Source organism: Heterodontus francisci, chromosome 18, assembly GCF_036365525.1.
Source record: "Heterodontus francisci isolate sHetFra1 chromosome 18, sHetFra1.hap1, whole genome shotgun sequence".
Classification (NCBI taxonomy): domain Eukaryota; kingdom Metazoa; phylum Chordata; class Chondrichthyes; order Heterodontiformes; family Heterodontidae; genus Heterodontus; species Heterodontus francisci.
The window spans coordinates 82,069,151-82,094,492 of record NC_090388.1 but is presented as its reverse complement, the minus strand read 5'-3'; the positions used below and the strand labels follow the sequence as shown (position 1 = coordinate 82,094,492).

General features: G+C 43.8%; 1 protein-coding gene across 1 annotated transcript in view; it reads left to right on the top strand.

Annotated features, from left to right (window-relative positions):
- nup205 (nucleoporin 205) overlaps positions 1–25,342 on the top strand; it is a 156,044-nt gene that overhangs the window by 85,440 nt on the left and 45,262 nt on the right. Inside the window, exons 26-35 of the mRNA XM_068051065.1 lie at positions 1,300–1,457; positions 3,180–3,260; positions 4,656–4,847; positions 6,223–6,472; positions 8,265–8,363; positions 9,565–9,713; positions 12,116–12,307; positions 13,425–13,546; positions 14,407–14,545; positions 22,617–22,743. Coding sequence (XP_067907166.1) covers positions 1,300–1,457; positions 3,180–3,260; positions 4,656–4,847; positions 6,223–6,472; positions 8,265–8,363; positions 9,565–9,713; positions 12,116–12,307; positions 13,425–13,546; positions 14,407–14,545; positions 22,617–22,743 — 1,509 coding nt within the window. The remainder of the gene's footprint in view (positions 1–1,299; positions 1,458–3,179; positions 3,261–4,655; positions 4,848–6,222; positions 6,473–8,264; positions 8,364–9,564; positions 9,714–12,115; positions 12,308–13,424; positions 13,547–14,406; positions 14,546–22,616; positions 22,744–25,342) is intronic.

Below are 25,342 nucleotides of genomic sequence, written 5' to 3'. Positions count from 1 at the left end.
TTAATCGCTGCACCATTGGCAGCTGTGCCTTCAAGCTGTCTGGACCCTAATCTCTGGAATCCTTGCCTTAAACCCCTCCGCCTCTCCAACCCACTTTGTTCATTTAAGTTGCTCCTTAAAACCTACCCAGTTTTTGGTCACTAATACAAAAGCAAAATACTGCGGATTCTGGAAATTTGAAACAAAACAGGAAATGCTGGACATACTCAGCAGGTCAGGCAGCATCTGGCGAAAGAAAAATAGAGTTAACATTTCGGGTCTGTGCCCTTTCATCAAACTGGCAAAAGTTAGATATGAAATAGGTTTTGAGCAAGTGAAAGACTTGGTGGAGGGGTGGGGGGGGGGGGGAGGGGGGGGCTGCGAGTGGGAAAGAAGAACAAAAGGGGAGGTCAGTGATAGGGTGGAGGGCAGGAGAGATTAAATGACAAAAGATTTCATGGTGCAGAGCCAAAGGAAGTGGTAATGAGACAAGTAAAGAAACCAAAGATGTGTCTGGATGAGGTGTAAATGGCAGGGTAGCAGCCGTCCAAACACGAAGTCAAGTGATTAAGAAAGAAACAAGGTGGGACTGGGGGACAGTGGTGGGAAACAAACCAACAAAAAAAAACTCTAAAAGAGAAAAATAAATAGTGTCAGAGGTTATGATCTAAAATTAGTGAACTGATTGTAGAGTCCAGAAGGCTGTAAAGGTTTTTTTTTATTCATTCATGGGATGTGGGCGTCACTGGCTATGCCAGCATTTATTGCCCATCCCTAATTGCCCTTGAGAAGGTGGTGATGAGCTGCCTTCTTGAACCGCTGCAGTCCAGTTGAAAGATGAGGTGCTGTTCCTTGAGCTTGCTTTGAGCTTCATTGGAACACTGTAGCAGGCCAAGGACAGAAAGATTAGAGTGGGAGCAAAGTGGAGTATTGAAATGACAAGCAACACTAAGCTCGAGGTCACACTTGCGGACTGAATGGAGGTGTTCTGCAAAGCAGTCACCCAGACTGCGTTTAGTCTCCCCAATGTTGTGGAGACCACATTGTGAGCAGAAAATACAGTATACTAATTGAAAGAAGTGCAAGAACCTGCTTTTGGTCATCTCTTCTATCTCCTTATGTGGTTTGGTATTATATTTTGTTTTATAATGCCCCTATCAAGTGCCTTGGGACATTTTATTTCATAAAAATCATTATATAAATATATGTTATATGGTAGATTTTGGCAATCAATGACTATTTTAAAATGCTCGATTACTGGATGTGAATCAGAAGGAGTTTCCTGCTAATATTGATGTTCAAATGTTGCTGTTGATCTAGTACGTCGAAAGATCCTGAGTATTCTCGATTCAATTGACTTTCGCCAGGAGGACCCTGAAGAGCTTCATTTGGATTTCTTTGATCGTGCTCAGATTGAACAAGTCATCTCTAAGTGTGAGCACAAGAATCAACAGGGCCAGACTGTCTGTAATGTGAAGGTAACTGTTGTCTGAGTACAGCCTTGCATCAGCATTTATAGTCTTTTCTCTGTCTCTCTCTCCCTTTCCCCCCTCATCACCAAAATCCACATTCAAATCCATTTTCTGTCCATACCACGCTGCCACTACATGTTGCTGTTCAAAAAATATTCTAAGTCCCCTCCTCTTATATTCCCACTGTCTCTGGGGTTCAGTCCTGTTGTATTTCCTCTATCTCATAGTCTCTCCCCTAGCATTGTCGCTATTGCTAGTGAGTCCTTATCATGCATTCCCTCCTCTAGTGTTCCCGCCATCTCGTGTTCATTGTCATTGTTCTCTCTATCACTAGTATGCTCTCCTGTAGCATCCCTTCTATCTCTACTATTCTCTCTCCCAGCGCGCCTCTCTTCCCCAGCATTCCCTGTATGTCTAGTGCTCCATTGCCACGTGTTGAACATTTTACACCTTCCTTTGGCAGCAGTTCCTTGTTTATCGCAGTACAGCAGATGCAACAGACAGCCCAACGACCTGTCTGGTTGATCTTCCGCTGGAAGTTGTGTAAAATTTATTTTTGGGGGTTAAAAAATATATACTTAAGATGAGCCAAACACTCCTTTATTGTGCAATCACCAAATATTTTCTGCAAATTATCAGCCATTTTAAAATATCAAGTCAATTGGCTTTTCTTTTTTACATGTGTCCTAACTGAGTTTAAAGTGGAAATTGCTCTTGTTGGGTAGGCTTACATGTTGATGCTCTGACTGAGGTTTCCACTTCATTTTATCCTGACTGCCTTGGTCTGCTAATTTGTTTCCTCCACCCTTTCCTATGTAAGCCCGCCTATCTTTCATCCTGCACCTTGTCTGATGTACAGTCCCAACTGGTCACACTTGATCTCAGCTAATCTCTCTTTACTCCTCTTCCCTCACTGGCAATGACTTTGAGGGGCTAGCAATAGATCTTAAATCCTGTGATAGAGGGAATTGTCAGAGATAAATAATGAATACACATGCCTGAATGTGTAACAAGACAGAATCAGTCTATTTTTTAAACTCAGACTCAGCATCCTGATCACAGACTGGTTTAATTCCACCCTTACCACTATATAATGTTTTAGATGGAGCACAGTCATCCAATTGTAGTAACTTGCTATCATCAGCAGTGGTTTATCTAAGGCAGGTTCTGGCTCAATTTCCTTACCGTTTCAGGGAGCAATTGTCCTTGCCCATGGGACATGTGCCAAGGGCTCAGCTGGCTGTGGCTGGGCCCCTTTTCAGGCTTATCAGCTGAGGCCCATGGTGGATTCAGCTGAGGAAGGATAATTTGCCTCTTCAGCAGTGGTGAAGTTGTATGGAAGGGTAGGTGAACCTTGGTCACAGCCTACCGAGGAGAAGGCAATTTGTAACTAAACTGTGAACAACTGATTGTTACAACACTATGGAGAATAGTTGAGGTGACAATGTCTGTCAGAAGATATATGCTACTTGCCTACTGCAGATCAGATAGCAGGATACCATCTTTAGTTGTGTTGAAATCGAAACTCCAGTGCAACCTAGTACTGTTATGAAAGCAAAATACTGCAGATGCTGGAAATCTGAATTAAAAACAGAAAATACTGGAAATACTCAGCAAGCCAAGCAGCATCTGTAAAGAGAGAAACAGATTTAACATTTCAGGTTGATGACCCTTCATCAGAATCCTTGTAGTGTTGATGTTTTCACTGTGAATTGCTTTACCTCCCAGCTCCTTCACCGAGTACTCGTTGCTGAAGTAAATGCCCTGCAAGGAATGGCAGCCATAGGACAAAGACCTTTACTAATGGAGGTGAGACTGTGCAATGGGTTATTTGTCTGTTCTACTTTATTTTCTATTTATTAATAAAGTAAGGGGGATCTCCCTGTCCCAATGTCCATCAGATCCTGATTTACTCATTAAGCAGTTGAAACGTACTCGAAAAGAAGTTCCCAGTTTCAGTTAGCTGTATTGAGTTAGCTGATCTCAAGCAGGACAGGGGTCATGGTGCTGCAGTTGGCGTTACAGGGTAATCAGCCGAAACTGCTGCCACTCCTGATCACAATGCAGCGACTTCTTCTGAAATGACATATGTGTGGATATTTGGTCAGTCTAGAATTGGACTCTGTTATGACGTAGTCTGGATCGAACAGCTTGCTGATGCACTGAGAATGGCTACTTGGGTAAGACACTAGAGGGTAACCAGTGCTGATGGAGGGTCAGACTTGGTTCACTGGCAGCACTCTTGCCTCTGGGTCATACATCATGGGTTCAAGTCCTACTCCAGAGACTTGAGCATAAAATCAAGGCTGACACTTTTGTGCAGTACTGAGGGAGTGCTATACTGTTGGAGGTGCTGCCTTTTGGATGTGAAGTTAAATTGAGGGGCCCCATCTACCCTCCGGTAGATGTAAAAGATCCTATTGCACTATTCGAAAAACAGGAGCGTTATCCCTGGTGTCCTGGCCAACATTTATCCCTCAACCAACATCATGGAAACAGGTTAGATGGTTATTTACCACATTGCTGTTTGTGAGAGCTCACTGCAAGCATGTTGACTGCTGCATTTTCCTACATTACAGCAGTGACTACATTTCAAAAGTACTTCATTGGCTGTGAAGTGCTTTGGGATATCCTGAGGTCATGAAAGATGCTATAGAAATGCAAGTTATTTTCTTTCTATACTCCAGCAAAGACTTAATGTCATGAGGAGTGACACAGGGATAGTGAAAGCACAATAGCTCAGTAAGCCCCATGTGTGGAACTGAGCCCGTATATCAGTGATTATTTCTACTAAAGCCATTAGTTTTTGGAATAAGTGCGGGAGAAGTTACTCTGATAACAGTATGTAGAAAAGAGAAACCCCACTGTCCTGTATTAAAAAAAAAAGTCCTTTGTTAGAAAGAGAATGGGGTTCTTTTAATTTTCAAGGATCATCTTTGTTGTGATTAGTCTGGGCATCTGTGAAGAGAGAAGACAGGTTGACATTGTGACAGAAGCTTTCAACCCAAACAGTTCACCTGCCTTGCCACTTTTCACACGTTGACCAGGCCCACTGTGAATTTTTCATGTTTCCTGGTTATTCAAACATTCCCAGTCTTTGTTTTCCCTTCAGCGCATTTATATTTTGAGGAGGGACACTATTTTGTATGTTGCCAACTGATAATGTAGCATGCCTATTACTAATGTTGTGACCATGTTGTTCAGGAGATAAACACAATCTTACAGTATGTGGTGGAGAGGAACAAGCTGCGGGAGTGTCTTCATGCCAAGCGGCACATGCTGGAGTCTTGGCGGCACCTCGTTGAGATCATACTTGCAGCATGTCCACTGGACCTGATTCAGGAAGAGGACAGGCAGCTGGTCATCCGGGACCTTCTACATGAACTCCATGACAAGGTGATGCAAAAACTCACTGCAGCAAGTTTCTGTGATTTCACCACGCTTTATTATTAATTGCAAGTACTGAATTTTAATAACTAAAATGCAACAGTAAATTGCGAAGATGATTTCTTTATTTCTCCGTATCTATCATCTATATATCAATAGTCAGGAGGATAGTCCTTGAGATAAATTCCTGAGCACCATAAGAAACAGTTCATTTTTGTTCCCTTTTGCTCTCCAAGAGTATTTTTAAAATATTGTTCACTATTAGTTCACACCTATCGATTGTTTAATTTTTCTCTTTAAAATGTATCAGTACATTACCTCTGGCACCACCAGCAAGACGAGTGTGTACCAGTTATTTTCTGGGTCTCTTGTTTCAATCTGGCGGTAGGCAGGTTGGGCTCAGCTCTTGAACATCACATTTCTAGCTGGCATCCAGCTACCTCAAACTAGGGAAGATTCTCACTTCAATGACGAAGTCCCATACACAGTTGTTCCAGTCTCTCAGCCAATTCCTGAATCTGTCTCCCCTCATAAGCAGAGTCCATTCACAATGTGTGCAGTGACATCATGTTGCAAAACTCTTTCATTTCCACTGTGCAAAGGATATTAAGTTGGCAGTGGGGTGGATTATATATGTGGAATACTCTACATCTGGGAAAGGAGTGGCACAAAAGACTATGTTAAACAGGGGAAAAGAAAAAGCTTATAATGTTAGCCAGGCAGGGCCTTGGTTAATGTCCTTGAACAAAAGGAGGCACTTTTGATAGCGAGGTACTGAGGGATTGTCAGTCTGAATTGTGTTCTCAGTCTGTGGAGTGGAGCTTGAACCCACAACCTTCTGATTCAGAGACAAGATGCTGGCAAGTGAGCTAAGGGTGAGATCTCAGCAGGTCAGGCAGCATCCGTGGAAAAACGGAAATCATGTTTCAGCTCCTTGCGAATGGAAGCAATTACAGATGACCAGCATTTGAAGGAGAATAGAAGAGGGGTAAGGAGGGGGGAAAACAAGGGCACACAGGTAAAGAAATGGAATGACTTATGAATTATTTAGGTTGAAAACAAAAGACAGTTAAATTGCAGAAGTGATTTTTTTTTAGCAGGAGACAAAAAGGCATAATGAGAGAAATAAAAAACAGGTTTATACAAGACAGTGTGTGTGAATAGCTGAAGGGGGAAAGGTAAAAGGGGAAATGAGGAAATCTGAAATCCAGTGGCTTGGATGTCTGATAAAATTTTTAAAAAGCAAATAAGCACCAAGCATAAAATAAGTTGAGGTACAGTTGGATTGCACAGTGATGTTTGTGAACGTATATTGATCAGCTTGTATTCTATGGTGTTGTGTAGTCTGATAATTTTGTTCGACTCTGCCTCTCTTCCCCCTTAGATTCTCAAAGAGGAGGCTGCCCAGGAACTCATGCCTGTGGTGGCCGGAACAATATTCACTCTCACTGCTCACCTCAGCCAGACGGTCCGCAGTGAGCAGAAACAGGCGCTCAGCACCCACTCCCAGCACATCACGATCCTCGATGGCAGCATCACATCAGCGGGGAATATCTCTGCTGGTTTCGCCTCTATCGGCGACTCTTCCCTTCACATTATCCTCAGGAAGCTCTTGGATTTCATCCTCAGAACTGGTGGGTCCCAGTGAAAATGCTGCCATTGTTTATTGTGCAATGTAGTACATGGAGCAGTGGGGCAGATCATGTAAGAGTTACTGGAACTTTGTTCTTCCCTTGCATTTCTGTCATTGTAACAGCTTGCCAGTCAATCCAGCATTACTTTCCTATCTCCTCTGGTGGGGTAGTTCAGAACAAGGAAGCAGAATCTTAAAATTAGAACTTGGTGAGAGATGATGTCAAGCAACACTTGCTCACAGAAAGGGTAGTTAGTGGAAATCTGGAACTCTGTCCAAAAAAAGCTGAGGCTTTTGGCAGGTTGGAGGGGTAGTCAATTGAAAAGTTTTGTTAGGAAAGGGTTATCAGGGGGATATGGAACCAGTGGAGATGGAGTTGATGTACAGATCAGTCATGATTTAATTGAATGGCGGAACAGGCTCAGGACTGAATGACCTACTCCTGTTCCTGGGCTTTTTGGATGCCCCTATACAAAGCAATGTTGCAGGATTGAGATCAAGAGCCAATGTCCTGGCCCTTTTTCCCTATCACATCTCTTCAGCCCAGGAGGTATATTTTTTTTAAAAATCCATATTTATATCCTGTACTCATTTAAACCCCTAACTATTGAATATTACCAGTTGAGCTTTTAAGTAGTCTCAATCCATGCCTTGTCGATTTTGGACCAACAGAAGTATACTGTTTTTATAGGAGGGGTGTAGGACATTGTGAAGTTTTAAATTTGCGAGGTATGGTGAGGCCTTTATACTCATGTTAGGATGCAAGGAGAGCAGACCAAAAGGATAGAGATATGTATTCTGCACTGCCTCCAACAGCTCCCAGGATCCACAAAAAGGCTGGTCATGGATGCATTTGGAACTGTGGCATTTGGCTCTTTTGCATCAATTCTGTTGTTGGAGATACTGAATGTTTGCCCACAGCATAGATTCAGTTTAAAAGAAGTGTTTGAGTGCAAACTCAAGTTCTGTACAGTGAAATGAGAAGTTGCAGTAAACAATCTGGACTATTGAATCTGGAGGGATTTCTGTGATTTCCCTCAAGACCCTGCTATAATATACCAAGGGGCTGGAACCCTGTAAAATCCCTCAGGCGAGATGCACCAGAACATGTTTTTGCTATGTAATGCAAGTGTCCATTGTATATAAAATGAAATGGCAAGAGTTATGAGGCACCTCATGTTCGACATCGAAAGAAACTGATCTTTTTCGCAGTTTCTGAAATGTCCACTATAAATTGTTTTGTAATGTACTTCTTTCCCAAATTTTATGGAAAAAGTATATTTTTGGAAAAAAAATTATTTCCCTCAAGTCACTGCTCCCGCAGTGGCAAAGACTCTATCGTTGCTTTTACTTTACTCAGAGAAGCTTCAAGCAACACTTGAATGTCTGACTGCATTCTGAGTTAATATGCGCACAATTTTTTTAATAGAATTTCTCTTGCATGAAGATATTTTACAGAAAAGTTACATGGAATCCAGTGCACAGAAGAAAATTCTTTGGCCCAACTGGCTGTCAGTGTTTCTACTCCACATAAGTCTCCTCATACTCCAATTACCTCTTCTCAACCTGCTCCCATATCTCTCTAGTCCTTTTGCCCTCATGAATGCATCAAGACCATGTGGCAGCGAGTTCTATTTTCTCACCACTCTACATAAAGAAATTCCTCCTCAATTCTTTCTTTGGTTTGTTCGTGATTACCTTATATTAATGCCCTGTTATCTCAGGATAACATTCTTTGTATCATGGCAGTGGTTGATTGACAGAAGCACTAACACTTGCATTGTTGCTGACAGGTGGGGGTTTCCAGCGTGTGAGAGCACACCTTTACGGAGCACTGCTATATTACCTACAGATGAGTCAGAAGCCGGATGAACCAGACACCTTGGAAACAGGTACGCAGCTCTTTAAGGATATGAACATTGCAGGTGAAGGTGATAGCACTTTGTGAATAATAACGTTCCCGCTTTCTGCTCATCCAAGTGAGGGATTAATGCCAAGGAGTAGAATGCTTTCCATTTCAAACACCCATTGTCCTATCAGTAACTCTCAGGCCATTTACAGTACAGCCCAATGCAGAATAAAGCTCTGTGTCCTGCCCCAAGAACGTGTTAGTCATTCCATCAGTTTAATTTGAGTTCGAACCCGTATCCAGAGGTAAAAATAGAGTGAATCATCAACTTGCCACACTCCTCTTATTCTTTTAAGTTCTGCTAAACTCAGGTGGTCTCCCATTCTTTAATTGCTTAAATTCAGTTGGAAAACTCTTATCCAACAACTCATTTCTTGCCAAAATAAAAATAAAGTGCTGGAAATACTCAGCAGGTCTGGCAGCATCTGTGGAGAGAGAAGGAAAGTTAACATTTCAGGTATGTGACCTTTCCTCAGAAATGAAAGGTCATAGATTGAGGTCAGGTAACTCAGCACAGATCCGGGGTGGAACTTGAGACATTCAGATCTGCATGCCTCAGTACAATGCCAGGTACCAGAATTATTTTGTTAGCATTTGTTTATGCTTAACATATTTTTATGTAAAATACAACTTTTATGTTGCTTTATTCTTGTGTATTCTAGTATCTGATTTCAGACTGTTCTGTCATTTTCGCTGGGATCTCGAACAGAGTTCCCTGTAATTTCCCTTTGCTGTTTGCAGCCTGTTTGTTGCACTGCATGCTAAGTTCTAGACTGCTGCCTGCCCTTGCAGTTTAGAGGGAATATTGGCCTCTACTGCACTAGGGAAATAGAGATACAGATTTCAGTCAAGGTTAGATCCCAGATGGGTGATGAGTTGTCAAGTTTTGAACCAGGCGGTCAGGTTTTAGGGATACTCATCCAATAACTATGGGCAAATAAAACCAGACAGAAAAAGCTTGACTTTCAACTGCAGCATTGCACTTGTAGGTCGTTCTGCTCATGTACGCAGCCTTTTTAAAAAGAATACGCTGATCTGTTGATTGATGTAAAATGTTCCATCATGTCCCAGAGGTGACAGATCAGTTTTTTTAACTGCTCCCAGTTAGGGAGTTTTATCCTATTGCTTGCCTTGAGTCTGGCTGCTTAATATGCATTTTTCTTTTTTCAATTGTGGTGGTGTAGGGCAGAAAACTATGTGGGAGAGGCTTACGGCTCCAGAGGATGAGTACACTAAGCTGCAGAAAGACAACATGAACATCATAGAGAGTTATGGGGCATCACTAATGGAGGTTGTTTGTCGAGATGCTTGTGATGGGCATGAAATTGGGCGAGTAAGTATGAGTAAACAAACACCCAGAGGTACAATGGAGAAGGTTTAACCATTCTAGTATTACAATCTTCCACATAACATGGACATTTCATTCACTTATAATTAAATATGTGTTGAGTTATCCTTGTATTTCATTAAATAACGGAAATGCTTTGGAATGGAAAATAATCTAAATTTCAATGTTATTTTTGTCCCCCACCACAAGAATATCTTGACCCTTCCTCTGGAAGCTTGGGTGGAGGCTTCCCTAATTGGCTTAGTCGATAATTGCATCATGCAGTGTAATATAAACCAGCAAATACAAGCGATTGCCGTTCTTGGCACATTTAACTGATCTCATCCAGAGTGGCAGAAGACCACTGCGCTTGGCTACAGAACTTTGCGACAATGGAGGGGAAATCATAGTTATAGAGATAAGAGACTTAGCGGTTGGCAGGAAAAAAGACAAGCGCAAGGGGAGAGCCAACTGCGAAACAGCCCTGACAACCCATTTTATCTGCAGCACCTGTGGAGGAGTCTGTCACTCTAGTATTGGCCTTTATAGCCACTCCAGGCGCTGCTCCACAAACCACTGACCACCTCCAGGCGCTTACCCATTGTCTCCCGAGACAAGCAGGCCAAAGAAGAAGAGAGTTAGACAGCACAGAAACTGGCCCATTGTGTCCATGCCAGCGTTCAAGCATCTGTCTATTCTAATCCCGTTTTCCAGCACTTGGCCCAAAGCCTTGTATTCTGTGGCGGTTCAAGTGCTCATCTAAATACTTAAATGTTGTGAGGGTTCCTGCCTCTACCACCCCTTTAGGCAGTGTATTCCAGATTCCAACCACCCTCTGGATGAAAAGATTTTTCCTCATCCCCTCTAAGCCTCCTGCCCCTAACCTTAAATCTATGCCCCCTGCTTATTGACCTCTCTGCTAAAGGAAAAAGTTTCTTCCTATCTACCCTATACATGCCCCTCATAATTTTGTATACCTCAATCAGGTCCCCCCTCAGCCTTCTCTGCTTGAAGGAAAACAACCGTAGCCTTTCCAGTCTCTCTTCATAGCTGAAATACTCCAGCCCAGGCAACATCCTGGTGAATCTCCTCTGCACCCTCTCCAGTGCTATTACATCCTTCCTATAGTGTGATGCCCAGAACTCCAGCTGTGGCCTAACTAGCATTTTATACAGCTCCATCACATCCTCCCTGCTCTTATATTCTGTGCCTCGGCTAATAATGGCAAGTATTCCATGTGACTTCCTAACCACCTTATCTACCTGTGCTGCTGCCTTCAGTGATCTATGGACAAGTACACCAAGGTCCCTCTGACCCTCTGTACTTCCTAGGGTCCTACCATCCATTGTATATTCCCTTGCCTTGTTACTCCTCCCAAAATGCATCACCTCACATTTCGCAGTGTTAAATTCCATTTGCCACTGCTCATGCTCATCTTACCAGCCCATCTATAGCATCCTGTAGTCTCAGGCTTTCCTCCTCCCTATTTACGACACCACCAATTTTCGTGTCATCTGCGAACTTACTGGTCATATCTCCTGTATTCACGTCTAAATCATTAATGTACACAACAAACAGCAAGGGTCCCAGCACCGATCCCTGTGGTACACCACTGGTCACAGGCTTCCAATCGCAAAAACAGCCCTCAATCATCACCCTTTGCCTCCTGCCGCTAAGCCAATTTTGGATCCAATTTGCCAAATTGCCCTGGATCCCATGGGCTCTGACCTTCTTGACCAATCTCCCATGTGGGACCTTATCTAAAACCTTACTGAAGTCCATCTGGATTCATCAACCTGGGTTCCTGACTGCTGCTCAGTAACTCCTGCCATAACGTGTGTATGTTTTATGATGAAAATTTTGGGCTCTGCTGTGACACCTGCAACAGCCTACCCACACTCAATATTGGGTGCTGCATGAAGAATGGCTCATTGCATAACGGCTCCGGAGAGCTGCTGACACACACCGAACCACAGCAGCTTCTTGTGTGAATGGGGGGGCGAGAAAAGGGGCAAAAAGAATCTGGTGGGTATTAACAAGCTGGGAACTTGTAGATTACTGTTTCTGCTTCCCCCGGAGGTGCCTCTTCCAGCCGTGAATATCTGGCGCGATCAATGACTGGCAGGAAAAAACTCTCTGGTCTATCCAGCCTGCCCTGCGCAACTGTGATGCCTTGTACATCATAATATCTACACTCCTCACCCTACCCAAAACCATGTGATCTGAGAGATGACAAACCAGATAAAACCCCAAGCCAATTACAGAAAAAATATTGAAAATTTCTTTCTGACCAAAGGGATGAATTCAAGCCGCACTTATCCCTGTGACCCCAACCCATGAGTGCTGTGCTTGTTGCCCCCCCGCCACTCCCAGTATGATATCTCAGCAAATTGGTCTTCCTGTTTCAGATGCTGGCACTGGCGGTGATGGACCGAATTGTGGCTATTGACCAACACAAACAGTGGCTCTACTACCTCGCCAACAGCGGCTACCTCAAAGCACTGACAGACAGCCTGGCCCAGGACGACACCACCCTTCAAAGCATGCTCAGTCCCAAGCCTCCGTTATTGAAAGCCTTGTATCTTTATGAATCCAAAATGGTAAACGTGTGCCTCTGTGCTTATTGGTGGGGGGTGTGAGGAATGCGCGGTGAGCTTTGAAGAGTGTTCATCCAACTATGAAGCAATTGCATCAAGAGCTCCTCTTCTGCTTCCGTGACCATCATCTTCATTTCAGCTTTAATGAACAGGGAAGTTTTATCGTTTTGGGCCCGCCCTGTTGGCTAACATGCATTCCATAAGGGGACTGGATTACCACAGCTATCTATAATGTGTGTGTTAAATGTGAGAAATGACAACAGTACAATTCTAGATTACAGAACCTTCAGCACTCAGGTCAAGTTCTGGTATAGGTACGTCCAGTGGTGTCGAGCTTATTGGCTTCCTCCATACCCTGTGGCTTATTGGTACCAATTGGCTGAATAAGAAACAGAAAATAGGAAACCTAACGAGCGATTGTAATTTGCTATGTCAGCTTTACTTATTGTCAAGTTTAATATTCAAACATTTTATTGAGACACGCTAAGATTCCAGCAGGCAAGTAGTTTTAATTTTGGTAGAGGAATATGTGTTCCTTCTGTCGTTCAGTTTACCTGTTCTCTTATGAGCACTCCTGGATGTTTCCCTGCCTGTACCCCTCAATTTCTTTCTTGGGGCTGGTGGTCAGATAGATGTTCGGGTTTTAGTTTTGGGGCTGGCATGAGGTATTCAGTTGTGTTTTTACAACAATTCAACAGCTTTGTGGTCACTTTTACTGATGTTGGCTTTTTATGCTTTAAACTACATTCAAATTTTCAAACTGCTGTTCACTCAATTATTCGTCCAGTAGCGTGACCACGATGAAAGGTTGGGCCACTTTAACATATGTAATTCATATGATTTCACATTTGATTGGAAACTATCTTGTGTAGTAATTTATCGAGTGAGGAGGTTTATCTGGGATAAATTCTGCAACAGTATATATTTGGATATTTTAGTCCAAGTGTTGCATGCTGCAGGCTGGAAACATGTACTTAGTGTTTGCAGTTTGTGTCTTTTGTCTGTGTTAGTTCTTATACATCCTGTTAGTTTGATTTCTAACACCAGACAAATCTTTCTCTTTGCTAATATTTGTTTTTATTGGCCATATTAAGTTTTTCTTTTTTAACTAATTCACCAGGCCTTCTTGACGAGAGTGGCTAAGATCCAGCAGGGGGCCTTGGAGCTTTTGACAGCAGGGGTCATTGTACGCCTGTCCCAGTGCCAAGTCTATGATCACAGGCCTGAAACGGGATCGCACAGGTAGAGTCTGCGAAGCCTATGGCATTTCTTCATATAATAGTTTGTGTCAATGAGCAGCAGTGTATTTGGGTTGAGCTGGGGTTGACTCTTTCGCCAAGTTCAAAACTGTCAGTGAACAGATAAGGGATCCGAGCTTGAATCCTGGTATTTAGTTTGTTGCACATGAAAATTAATTAAAATCTTTGTAACATTCATTAATACTTCATGTAAAATAAAGTGAAAGGAAAATGAATCACTATTTTTGGCTCCCCACAATACACCGTACACATTGCTTCTGAAACCTATGAAGGCTGCTGATCCGATATCTGAGTGGGTAAATGTACTGTGTGCTCTTCAGCCATCCAGTCCATCAGGTCCCTGTTTAATTTCCTCTGGCCTGTTTAGATTTGGCTGATCTCCGCCAGTATGGTCAAAATGCCATCACGATTGGCTAGAAGACCTCTGAGCATCAAAGATGGGGGAAGCAGATTGGTCTGTTAGACCAGAGTGGCTACTTTGGCCCCTGACCTCAGACCTTCTCATAGCCACTCTCGGGCTGACCTACTCTGGGGAAGCTTTACTACCAGCTGGATATGCTTTCACCGCAACGGCTGCAGGAAGGGACACTTTAGTCATGTCGCCAGAGGTGCCTTACTGTGAGATAGGTTGAATCTGGAAGATCTTTGCATGGGTTGTTTAAAATAGTCGGTCACAAGGATCTTCATTGTAAAAGGTGGGAGTAATTTGAATAAAAATACTCTTGCCGTATTCTCTCCCTTCATTTCAATATGCCGTGCACATTTTCTTCTTCTGTGCATTCTAGGGAGTTACTAGCCTATTTTAACACAGTATCTTTATAGTATTTTTTTCTTCTTCTACAGTGTGTTTTGTATAAGAGACCCATCAGGATTTATCCCTGCCCCTGTGGAGCGGTATCACCAGATCCTGCTCCCAGCTCTTCGACTTTGCCAGGTGATACTGACCTCCAGCATTGGGAAGCACCAGCTGGCTGCGGGACAGGTAACTACACTAGAAAATACCCACTCCGCTCTGATCACCAATGCAGCTAAGTCCTGACTAAAGCGTAAGCTTTAACTCTCACATTCTCAGCTCTCTTTTATTTGTGATGCTCTCATGCTATAATAGCCTACTGACACTTACTGGGTAGTCTCCTGGATGAAGCATGCCCCCTGTGGCATAGTCCCGGAATATGGCTGGCACCTCCGGGAGAAGACTTCCAGAAGAAAAACCTGTTCGACTCCGGAGTGTTAAGTTGCATTTCATGTTAAAAGTACATCTCAAAAGTAAAGCAGTCAGCCCAGGACTTGTGAAAGGCAATAATAAAACTCCATAAAGATAAAACTATCTATTTAAAATATGTGTTTAAAATACATGGTTATTTTGGAATTGGATTTCAGTTCCAGCTGTACTCAGTCAGAAGATGACCTGCACTTGCTTCTCCTAAACAGGAAATATTTCCGCAGGGACTCTTCATAATGTTCAGGAGCATTTAGGACCAGTCTGGAAGCAGATCCCTAACCCAGATAAAATATTCTTAATTTTATGGTCCTCCAGTAGCTAAACCAAGACAGAATCTTTAACTGAAATGAGTATCAGCCATGGCTCAATGTGCCACTCTAACCTCTACCTCAGAAGATTGTGGGTTTAAGCCCAACTCTTAAGACTTAGAGTCATAGATTTATACAGCACAGAAACAGGCCCTTCAGCCCATCGTGTCCATGCCAGCTGTCAAGCACCTAACTATTCTAATCCCATTTTCCAGCGCTTGGCCTGTAGCCCTGTATGCTATGGCGATTCAAGTGCTCATCTAAATACTTCTTAAATGTTGTGAGGGTTCCTGCCTCGACCACTTCTTCAGGCAGTGTGTTCCAGATTCCAGCCACCCTATGAGTGAAAAACTTTTTCCTCAAATCCCCTCTAAACCTCCTGCCCCTTACCTTAAATCGATGCCCCCTGGTTATTGACCCTTCCGCTAAGGGAAAACGTTTCTTCCTATCTAACCTATCAATGCCCCTCATAATTTTGTATACCTCAATCATATCTCCCTTCAGCCTTCTCTGCTCGAAGGAAAACAACCCTAGCCTTTTCAGTCTCTCTTCATAGTTGAAATGCTCCAGCCCAGGCAACATCCTGGTGAATCTCCTCTGCACCCTCTCCAGTGCAATCACATCCGATAGTGTGATGCCCAGAACTCCAGCTGTGGCCTAACTAGCGTTTTATACAGCTCCATCATAACCTCCCTGCTCTTATATTCTATGCCTTGGCTAATAAAGGCAAGTATCCCATATGCCTTCCTAACCACCTTATCTACCTGTGCTGCTGCCTTCAGTGATCTATGGACAAATACACCAAGGTCCCTCTGACCCTCTGTACTTCCGAGGGTCCTACCATCCATTGTATATTCCCTTGCCTTGTTGGTCCTCCCAAAATGCATCACCTCACACTTCTCAGGATTACATTCTATTTGCCACTGCTCCGCTCATCTTACAAGCCCATCTGTATCATCCTGTCATCTAAGGCTTTCCTCCTCACTGTTTACGACACCACCAATTTTCGTGTCATCTGCGAACTTACTGATCATACCTCCTATATTCACGTCTAAATCATTCATGTACACTACAAACAGCAAGGGTACCAGCACCGATCCCTGTGGTACAGCACTGGTCACAGGCTTACACTCGCAAAACAACCCTCAACCATCATCCTCTGCCTCCTGCCACGAAGCCAGTTTTGGATCCAAATTGCCCTGGATCCCATGGGCTCTTACCACCTTGACCAACCTCCCATGCGGGACCTTATCAAAAGCCTTACTGAAGTCCATGTAGACTACATCAACAGCTTTACCCTCATCTATCCATCTCGTCACCGCCTTGAAAAAGTCAATCAGGTTAGTTAGACACGATCTCCCCCTGGCAAAGCCATGCTGACTATCCCTGATTAATCCCTGCTTCTCCAAGTGGAGATTAATCCTGTCCCTCAGAATTTTTTTCCAATAGTTTCCCAACCACTGATGTTAGACTCTGGCCTGTAATTACCTGGTTTATCCCTGCTACCCGTCTTGAATAATGGCACTACATTCACTGTCCTCCAGTCCTCTGATACCTCTCCTGTGGCCAGAGAAGATTTGAAAATTTGTGTCATAGCCCCTGCAATCTCCTCCCTTGCCTCACATAACAGCCTGGGATACATCTCATCTGGGCCTGAGTGTTTATCCACTTTTAAGCCTGATAAAACAGCTAATACCTCCTCCCATTCAATGCTAATATGTTCAAGTATACCACAATCCCCCTCCCTGATCTCCACACCGACACCTTCCTTCTCCATAGTGAACACAGATGAAAAGTAATCATTTAAAACCTGACCTGCGTCCTCCGGCTTCACACACAGATTGCCACTTTGGTCCCTAATGAGCCCTACGCTTTCGCTGGTTATCCTCTTGCCCTTAAAATACTTATAAAACGCCTTAGGATTTTCCTTTATATTTTTTCATGCCCCCTCTTCGCTCTCCTAATTACATTTTTAAGTATCCCCGGACACTTTCCATACTCCTCTAAGGCTTCCGCTGTTTTCAGCGCTCCAAATCTGCCATAAGCCGCCTTTTTGCTCCTGATCCAATCCTCTATGTCCCTTGATATCCAGGGTTCCCTGGACTTGTTGGTCCTACCCTTCACCTTAATGGGTGCATGTTGGCTCTGAACTCTCACTATTTTCTCTTTGAATGACACCCACTGATCTGATGTAGACTTTCCTACAAGTAGCTGCTCCCAGTCCACTTTAGCCAGATCCTGGTTTATCATATTGAAATCGGTCTTCCCCCAATTCAGTACCTTTATTTCCGGTCCATCTTTGTCCTTTTCCATAACTACCTTAAATCTTAGAGTTGTGGTCATTATCCCCGAAATGTTCCCTCACTGACACTCTACCACTTGTCCTGCTTCATTCCCTAGGATTAGGTCCAGTACTGCTCCTTCTCTTGTAAGATTTTCTATGTACCCTTTAAGTCTTTTGCACTAAGACTATCCCTGTTGATATTGGGGAAGTTGAAATCCCCTATTATTATTACCCTATTATTTTTACACCTCTGAGATTTGCCTACATATCTGCTCCTCTATCTCTCCCTGACTGTTTGGAGGTCTGTACTACACTCCCAGCCAAGTGATTGCCCCCTTTTTGTTTTTAAGTTCTACCCATATGGCCTCATTTGAGGAACCTTCTAAGATATCATCCCTCCTGACTGCAGTAATTGACTCCTTGATCAACAGTGCAATGCCACCTCCTCTTTTACCCCCTCCCCTGTCACGCCTGAAGATTCTGTACCCTGGAATATTGAGCTGCCAGTCCTGCCCCTCCCTCAACCATGTCTCTGTGACAGCAATAATGTCATAATGCCATGTGCTTTCAATGCCCTCAACTCATCTGCCTTATTCGTAAGACTCCTTGCATTAAAATAGATGTAATCCAGCCTTGCATTGTTCACTTGTACCTTAACAGGTCTATATTTGCTCTGCCTTCCAGATTGACTCAGTTTCTCTTCTATACTTGACTGTGCATCACCCCCTATTGTAACTCCACTCTGTATCCCATCCCCCTGCCAAATTCGTTTAAACTACCTACCGCCCCCGCCACAGCCCCAACAGCACTAGCAAACCTCCGAGCAAGGACATGGTTACAGGTTGGTCACGACTGGGAGTTAAATATCCAGGGGTACCAAACTATTCGGAAGGACAGACAGGAAGGTAAGGGAGGTTGTGTAGCTCTGATACTCAAGGATGACATCAGGGCGCTGCTGAGAGATGATATAGGTTCTATGGAGAATGAGGTTGAATCCATTTGGGTGGAAATTAGAAACTCTAAGAAGAAAAAGTCATTGATAGGCGTAATCTATAGGCCACCAAATAATAACATCACATTGGGGCGGGCAATAAACAAAGAAATAACTAATGTCTGTAAAAATGGTACGGCAATTATCATGGGGGATTTTAATCTACATATAGATGGATCGAACCAGCTCAGTCAGGGTAGCCTTGAGGAGGAATTCGTTGAGTGTATCCGTGATAGTTTTCTTGAACAGTATGTAATGGAACCGACGAGGGAGCAAGCTATCCTAGATCTAGTCCTGTGTAATGAGACAGGAATAATTAATGACCTCATGGTTAGGGATCCTCTTGGAAGGAGTGATCACAGTATGGTTGAATTTAGAATACAGATGGAGAGTGTGAAGATAAAATCCAATACCAGGGTCCTGTGCTTGAACAAGGGGGACTACAATAGAATGAGGGAGGACTTGGCTAAAGTAGACTGGAAACAAAGATTTTATGGTGGGACAGTTGACGAGCAGTGGAGAACTTTCAAAGCAATTTTTCAAAGTGCTCAGCAAAAGTATATTCCAGTGAAAAGGAAGCACTGGAAGAAAAGGGGTAATCTGCCATGGGTGTCGAAGGAAATAAGGGAGGCTATCAAATTGAAAAAGAAGGCATACAAAGTGGCCAAAAGCAGCATGAAACTAGAAGATTGGGCAAACTTTAAAGGTCAACAGAAAGCTACAAAAAGAGCTATAAAGAAAAGTAAGATGGAACATGAGAAAAAGCTAGCACAGAATATAAAGACAGATAGCAAAAGTTTCTATAAATATATAAAACGAAAAAGAGTGGCTAAAGTAAACGTTGGTCCTTTAGAGGATGAGAAGGGGAATTTAGTTATGGGATATGATGAAATGGCCGAGGCATTGAACGGGTATTTTGTATCGGTCTTCACAGTGGAGGACATTAATAACATGCCAGTAATTGACAAAGAGACGAACGTAGGTGAGGACCTGGGAACAATCATTATTACGGAAGAGGTAGTGTTGGGCAAGCTAATGGAGCTAAGGATTGATAAGTCTCCTGGCCCTGATGGAATGCATCCCAGGGTTCTAAAAGAGATGGCGGGAGAAATAGCAGGTGCACTGACGGTAATTTTCCAAAATTCACTGGACTCTGGGGTAGTCCCAGCAGATTGGAAAACAGCAGATGTGACGCCACTGTTTAAAAAGGGAGGTAGACAAAAGATGGGGAATTATAGACCGATTAGCTTAATCTCTGTAGTGGGGTAGATGCTTGAGTCTATCATCAAAGAAAAAATAGCAGGGCATCTCGATAGAAATTGTCCCGTTGGGCAGACGCAGCATGGGTTCATGAAGGGCAGGTCATGCTTGACAAATCTTTTGGAATTCTATGATGACATTACGAGCAAGGTGGACAATGGGGACCCAGTGGATGTGGTGTACCTAGATTTCCAAAAGGCCTTCGACAAGCTGCCGCACAAGAGGCTGCTGCATAAGATAAGGATGCATGGCGTCAGGGGTAAAGTATTAGCATGGATAGAGGATTGGTTGACGAACAGGAAGCAGAGAGTGGGGATAAATGAGTGCTATTCTGGTTGGCAATCAGTCACTAGTGGTGTGCCTCAGGGATCGGTGTTGGGACTGCAATTATTTACAATTTATATAGATGATTTGGAGTTGGGGACCACGTGTCGGGTGTCAAAGTTTGCAGATGACACTAAGATGAGTGGCAGAGCAAAGTGTGCAGATGACTGAAACTTTGCAGAGGAACATAGATACATTGAGTGAGTGGGCAAAGGTCTGGCAGATGGAATACAATGTTAGTAAATGTGAAGTCATTCATTTCGGTAGGAGTAACAGGAAAAAGGATTATTACTTGAATGGTAAAAAGTTGCAGCATGCTGCTATGCAGAGGGACCTGGGTGTCCTTGTGCATGAATCGCAGAAGGTTGGTCTGCAGGTACAGCAAGTAATTAGGAAGGCAAATGGAATTTTGTCCTTCATTGCTAAAGGGATTGAGTTTAAAAGCAGAGAGGTTATGTTGCAGCTGTATAAGGTACTGGTGAGGCCGCACCTGGAGTACTGTGTGCAGTTTTGGTCTCCTCACTTGAGAAAGGATGTACTGGCACTGGAGAGGGTGCAGAGGAGGTTCACTCGGTTCATTCCGGAGTTGAGGGGGTTGGTTTATGAGGAGAGACTGAGTAGATTGGGATTACATTCATTGGAGTTCAGAAGAATGAGGGGGGATCTTATAGAAACATATAAAATCATGAAGGGAATAGATAAGATACAAGTCGAGAGGATGTTTCCACTGACAGGTGAAGCTCGGACAGGAGGGCATAGCCTCAAGATTCGAGGGAGCAGATTTAGGACTGAATTAAGAAGGAACTTCTTCACCCAGAGGGTTGTTAATCTATGGAATTCCTTGCCCAGTGAAGTAGTTGACGCTTCTTCAGTAAACGTCTTTAAAGCTAAGGTAGATATCTTTTTGAACAATAAAGGAATTAAGGGATACTGTGGGAGCGCGGGTAAGTGGATCTGAGTCCACGAAAAGATCAGCCATGATCTTATTGAATGGCGGAGCAGGCTCGAGGGGCCGGACGGCCTACTCCTGTTCCTAGTTCTTGTGATCTTATGATCTATGTTCGTCCCATTCTGGTTCAGGTGCAACCTGTCCAACTTGTACAGGTCCCACTTTTTTGTCAGAAACAGACCCAGTGATCCAGGAAACTAAAGCCATCCCTCCAGCGCCACCTCCTCAGCCACGCATTCATCTACTCTATCCTCCTATTCCTATATGCGCTAGCATGTGGCACCGGGAGTAATACAGAGATTATAACCTTTGAGGTCCTGCTTTTTACTCTGCTACCTTGCTCCCTAAATTCTTGTTGCAGGACCTCATCCCTCTTTCTACCTATGTTGTTGGTACTAATGTGTACCACGACCTCTGACTGTTCACTCTCCCCCTTCAGAATGTCCTGCCGCTGCTCTGAGACATCCTTGACCCTAGCACCAGGGAGGCAACATACCATCCTGGAGTCTCGTTTGCAGCCACAGAAACGCCTGTCTGTTCCTCTTATAATTGAACCCCCTATCAGTATGGCTGTCCCACTCTTTTTCACCCCTTCCTGTGCAGTAGAGCCATCCGTGGTGACACGATCTTGGCTGTTGCTGCTTTCCCCTGGGAGGCCATCCCCCCCCCCCCCCAACAGTATCCAAAGCAGTATATCTGTTTGAGAGAGGGATGGCCACAGGGTGACCCCTGCACTACCTGCCTGCATTTGCTATTCCTCCTGGTGTTCACCCATCCCTTTTCTGCCTCTGCAGCCATTACCTGCGGTGTGAGCACCTCGCTAACCGTGCTATCCATGATGTCCTCATCATCGCGGATGCTCCACAGTGAGTCCATCCGCAGCTCCAGCTGCGCAATGTGTCAACTAGTAGCTGCAGCTGGACACACTTCCTGCACACATGGTCGCCAAGGACACTGGAAGTGTCCCTGATTTCCCACACAGCCATGGGGCTGAGCTCTCCTGCCATGACTTAGCCTTAGATTAAGCTCCTTAGTTGCTCCCTTTAATTTAGAGTACTAATTACAATAGGGACCTATTCTACTCCAAACTCTACCTACTACAATCTAAAATCCCGACCTTTACTTTTACTTCTGCTACTGAAAGTAGTAAAAAAGGGTAGAAATACCCACCTGTTCCTACTTACCGATCAGCTGCCTCCCTTTGCAACATGTCACTTTCTGAACTGTGACGTCAGTTGTGGAACTCTCTCGCTGTCCCTGTGAGAGTGTGCCTCTTTTAAGCTGCTGGAACTCCCGCTCGCCAGTGCCTGTCTCCTCGCAGTTCTGCCTTGGTCTCGCGAGTGTGAAATCTAAGCTGACACTCCAGTAAAATATTGAGGGAGTGTTCAGGTGAGGCATTTTCTTTCTCAAGTGGACACAGAAAATCCCCTGGCACAGTTTGAGGAAGAGCAAGAGAGTTCTACCCTGTTTTCTAGCATCTCTCAATCAGCATCACTACGTTTATCTGGTCATTATCATATTGCTGTTTATGGAAGCTTGCAGTGTGAAAATAGTCCGCACTTCCCACTTTGCTTCACTTCAAACTACACTTCAAACGTACTTCATTGGCTGTAAAGCGATCTGTGATGCACTGAGATCATGAAAAGCGCAATATAAATGCAAGTCTATCTTTTTTTATTCCCATCTGATTATAATGGTGATTTTCTCTGATACAGGTACTGCAGTTCCTAATTTCCCATTCAGACCCCATCCAGGCTATCCTACGCTGCCAGGAGTTAACTCCTGGGTCCCTACAGGAGTTGGCACTTTTGACAGGCATCATCAGCAAAGCAGCCCTACCAGGTAAGAATTGGTAATGCAGGAACCCTACTTCTTTCAGTTCTTTCACCTGTGGGAAAGTGTTTTGTGTTTTTCATTTTTTCACTCCTTGGATGTATATTGGCATTCAGATTCTGTAGACTGTTGTCAGTTAACATCAGTTCTTATCCCTAATGGCGTAGTGGGTAAAGGCATCACTCAGTGTGGTATTAAGTGACGTGGGTCAGAAGGTTCCAGTTTTATTTCTAATTAGTTTAGTTTAGAGATGCAGCACTGAAACAGGCCCTTCGGCCCATCGAGTCTGTGCCGACCATCAACCACCCATTTATACTAATCCTACACTAATCCCATATTCCTACCACATCCCCACCTGTCCCTATAAATTTCCCTACCACCTACCTATACTCGGGGCAATTTAGAATGGCCAATTAACCCATCAACCTGCAAGTCTTTGGCATGTGGGAGGAAACCGGAGCACCCGGAGGAAACCCACGCAGACACAGGGAGAACTTGCAAACTCCGCACAGGCAGTACCCAGAATCGAACCCGGGTCCCTGGAGCTGTGAGGCTGTGGTGCTAAGTTAGTTGATCTCACCAGGGGCAGTTATTGGTATTCTACAATTGGGCTCTTATGTCCTGGATATAATGTACAGTTTCCTTATCCCAACCCTGTCACCCGACAGCAACATGCACAGTTTCCTGTTGGCATCACTGGATAGTGAGCTGGACTCTTTATGTCCTTTCTAGCTGAGTTGCTGAGGCCAGTTGTAGCTCTTTTCCTGCCCATTTGCTGGGATAGGAAGTAGGGTTACAAATAAAAACAGAAAATGATGGAAAACACTCAGGCAGTCAGTAGGAAGTTATCGCGTTGGCTCCCTTCGGAGAGGAAAAAAATCAGCTTGGGTTCTCATTCCTGATAGCTGTCCAGTGGCCCCTACTGCCAAAGAGATGTGTAGATATTGGGTGAGGACAAGATCAACCTTGGCTGTAATGATTCTTTTCCTGGAGTTACCTCATAGATCAGTGTTAAGACCAAGTGAGAAGGAGTCTAGGGGTTCCCTCTCAGCCTTTGTCTGGTAACGGTTTAATTTTTAAAACACCGTGTTTTTAGTTTCCACTCAGTGAGTCCTTCTTCACTGCTCCAATTGTAAGGCAAAGAAATCAATTCAGACAGGTTTTCTTGGATTTTAAACAAAAAGGTAGAAGTTTATTAATCTTAAACTCTAATCCGGTTAACGACTACAAATATGCGATGCGACCATGCTGGCATGCATACGCGATAGACACACGCGCAGATAGAGACAGAAAAGTAGAAAAGAATAAAGGGTAAAAGTTTGAGGCAATAGATGGATTTCTGTTTTACTGTCCTTTGAGTTTGCTATGCAGTCTCTGGTTGCCGGTAAGACTTGCTATTTGTTGGGGCCCAGTGCACGCTTCAACTTGTTTCGAGGTCAGAGTCTTTTCTCTGTTGAGGTTTACATGTCATCTGTGGGTCCGGTGGCTTGGGAGAAAGTGAGCAAGAGAGAGAGAGGCTTCCTTGTTCCAGGTTCCAGTTCAAACAGCCTTCTGCCTTTCTCTGTGGCACAATTCAAAAAAACCCCAGGTAGCCCAGCAGGTTAGTCATGTGACTAGCTGGTTTGACCACTTCTGTTTGTGGATTCTGCCATCTTAGCAGTCATCCTGGAATGTGAGTGTCCTTGCCTTCAATGTCTGCTGATCACAGCCCATTTTGCATTTAGTGGACCAAGGAATAGTGCACAGTCTGTAGTGTGTTTTTCCAGCCAAGTGCCTGGTGATTTTTTTTTTTAACAAGTCCTGTCTTCACTCCAGCAACAGTTTAAAATCAATGTTCATGTGACAAAATTAATATGCCTCATTCTTGGCAGGTGGGGGTCTGCATGACACAAGGTTCACACAGGAATCTAACAAGCATGGCTGTAGAGCTGTAACCCACAAGAGCTGGAAACTTCAGCAGAGATGGGGAGAGAGTGATTCACTGTAGGAGAGGTTTTATCTGAATGAAATTTTCTCTTTTACTGGTCACAGTTTTGGTTATTTGAAGACTACCCTAGATGGATTAATGATTCTTTCCCATACTTTATTTTACAGTGAGTCAAGCAGTTTCCCATTGCACCTAACCCCAACATTAAGTTGCCAGTCTTTTCTCATCAGCTAGATGTTTGACATGAGCAGAAAATATGTTTGAGTCCCCACATTAACGTACTGAGATATTTGTACAGGTAGTGATCCTGTTTGCACAATATGAAGTGCATTTTTCCTTCCTTTAGGGACACACTCCACCTGCATAAATTCGGGCAACGATTGGCATCATGTGTATGAAAGGATAATGGTGAAGTTCAATGAGCCAAAACCATACAGTCTGTCAGCACAGATATAGTTGGCCAAACAGGACCATCATACCAATGCTGAGCATTGGCTTGCAGGGGTATCCGAAGCTGGTAAGACAAATTCCCAGTGCATCCAGGTTCCAGTGAATCATGCTGGCTGGTCAGTCATCAGTGCCCTGAAGTACTGTGGACCTGCCTGGTTCAGGTATCGAATAACTGATTCCACCACAGAAGATTTCTTTGATTGCCAGCTTCATTGTTGGGATTGTTATCTT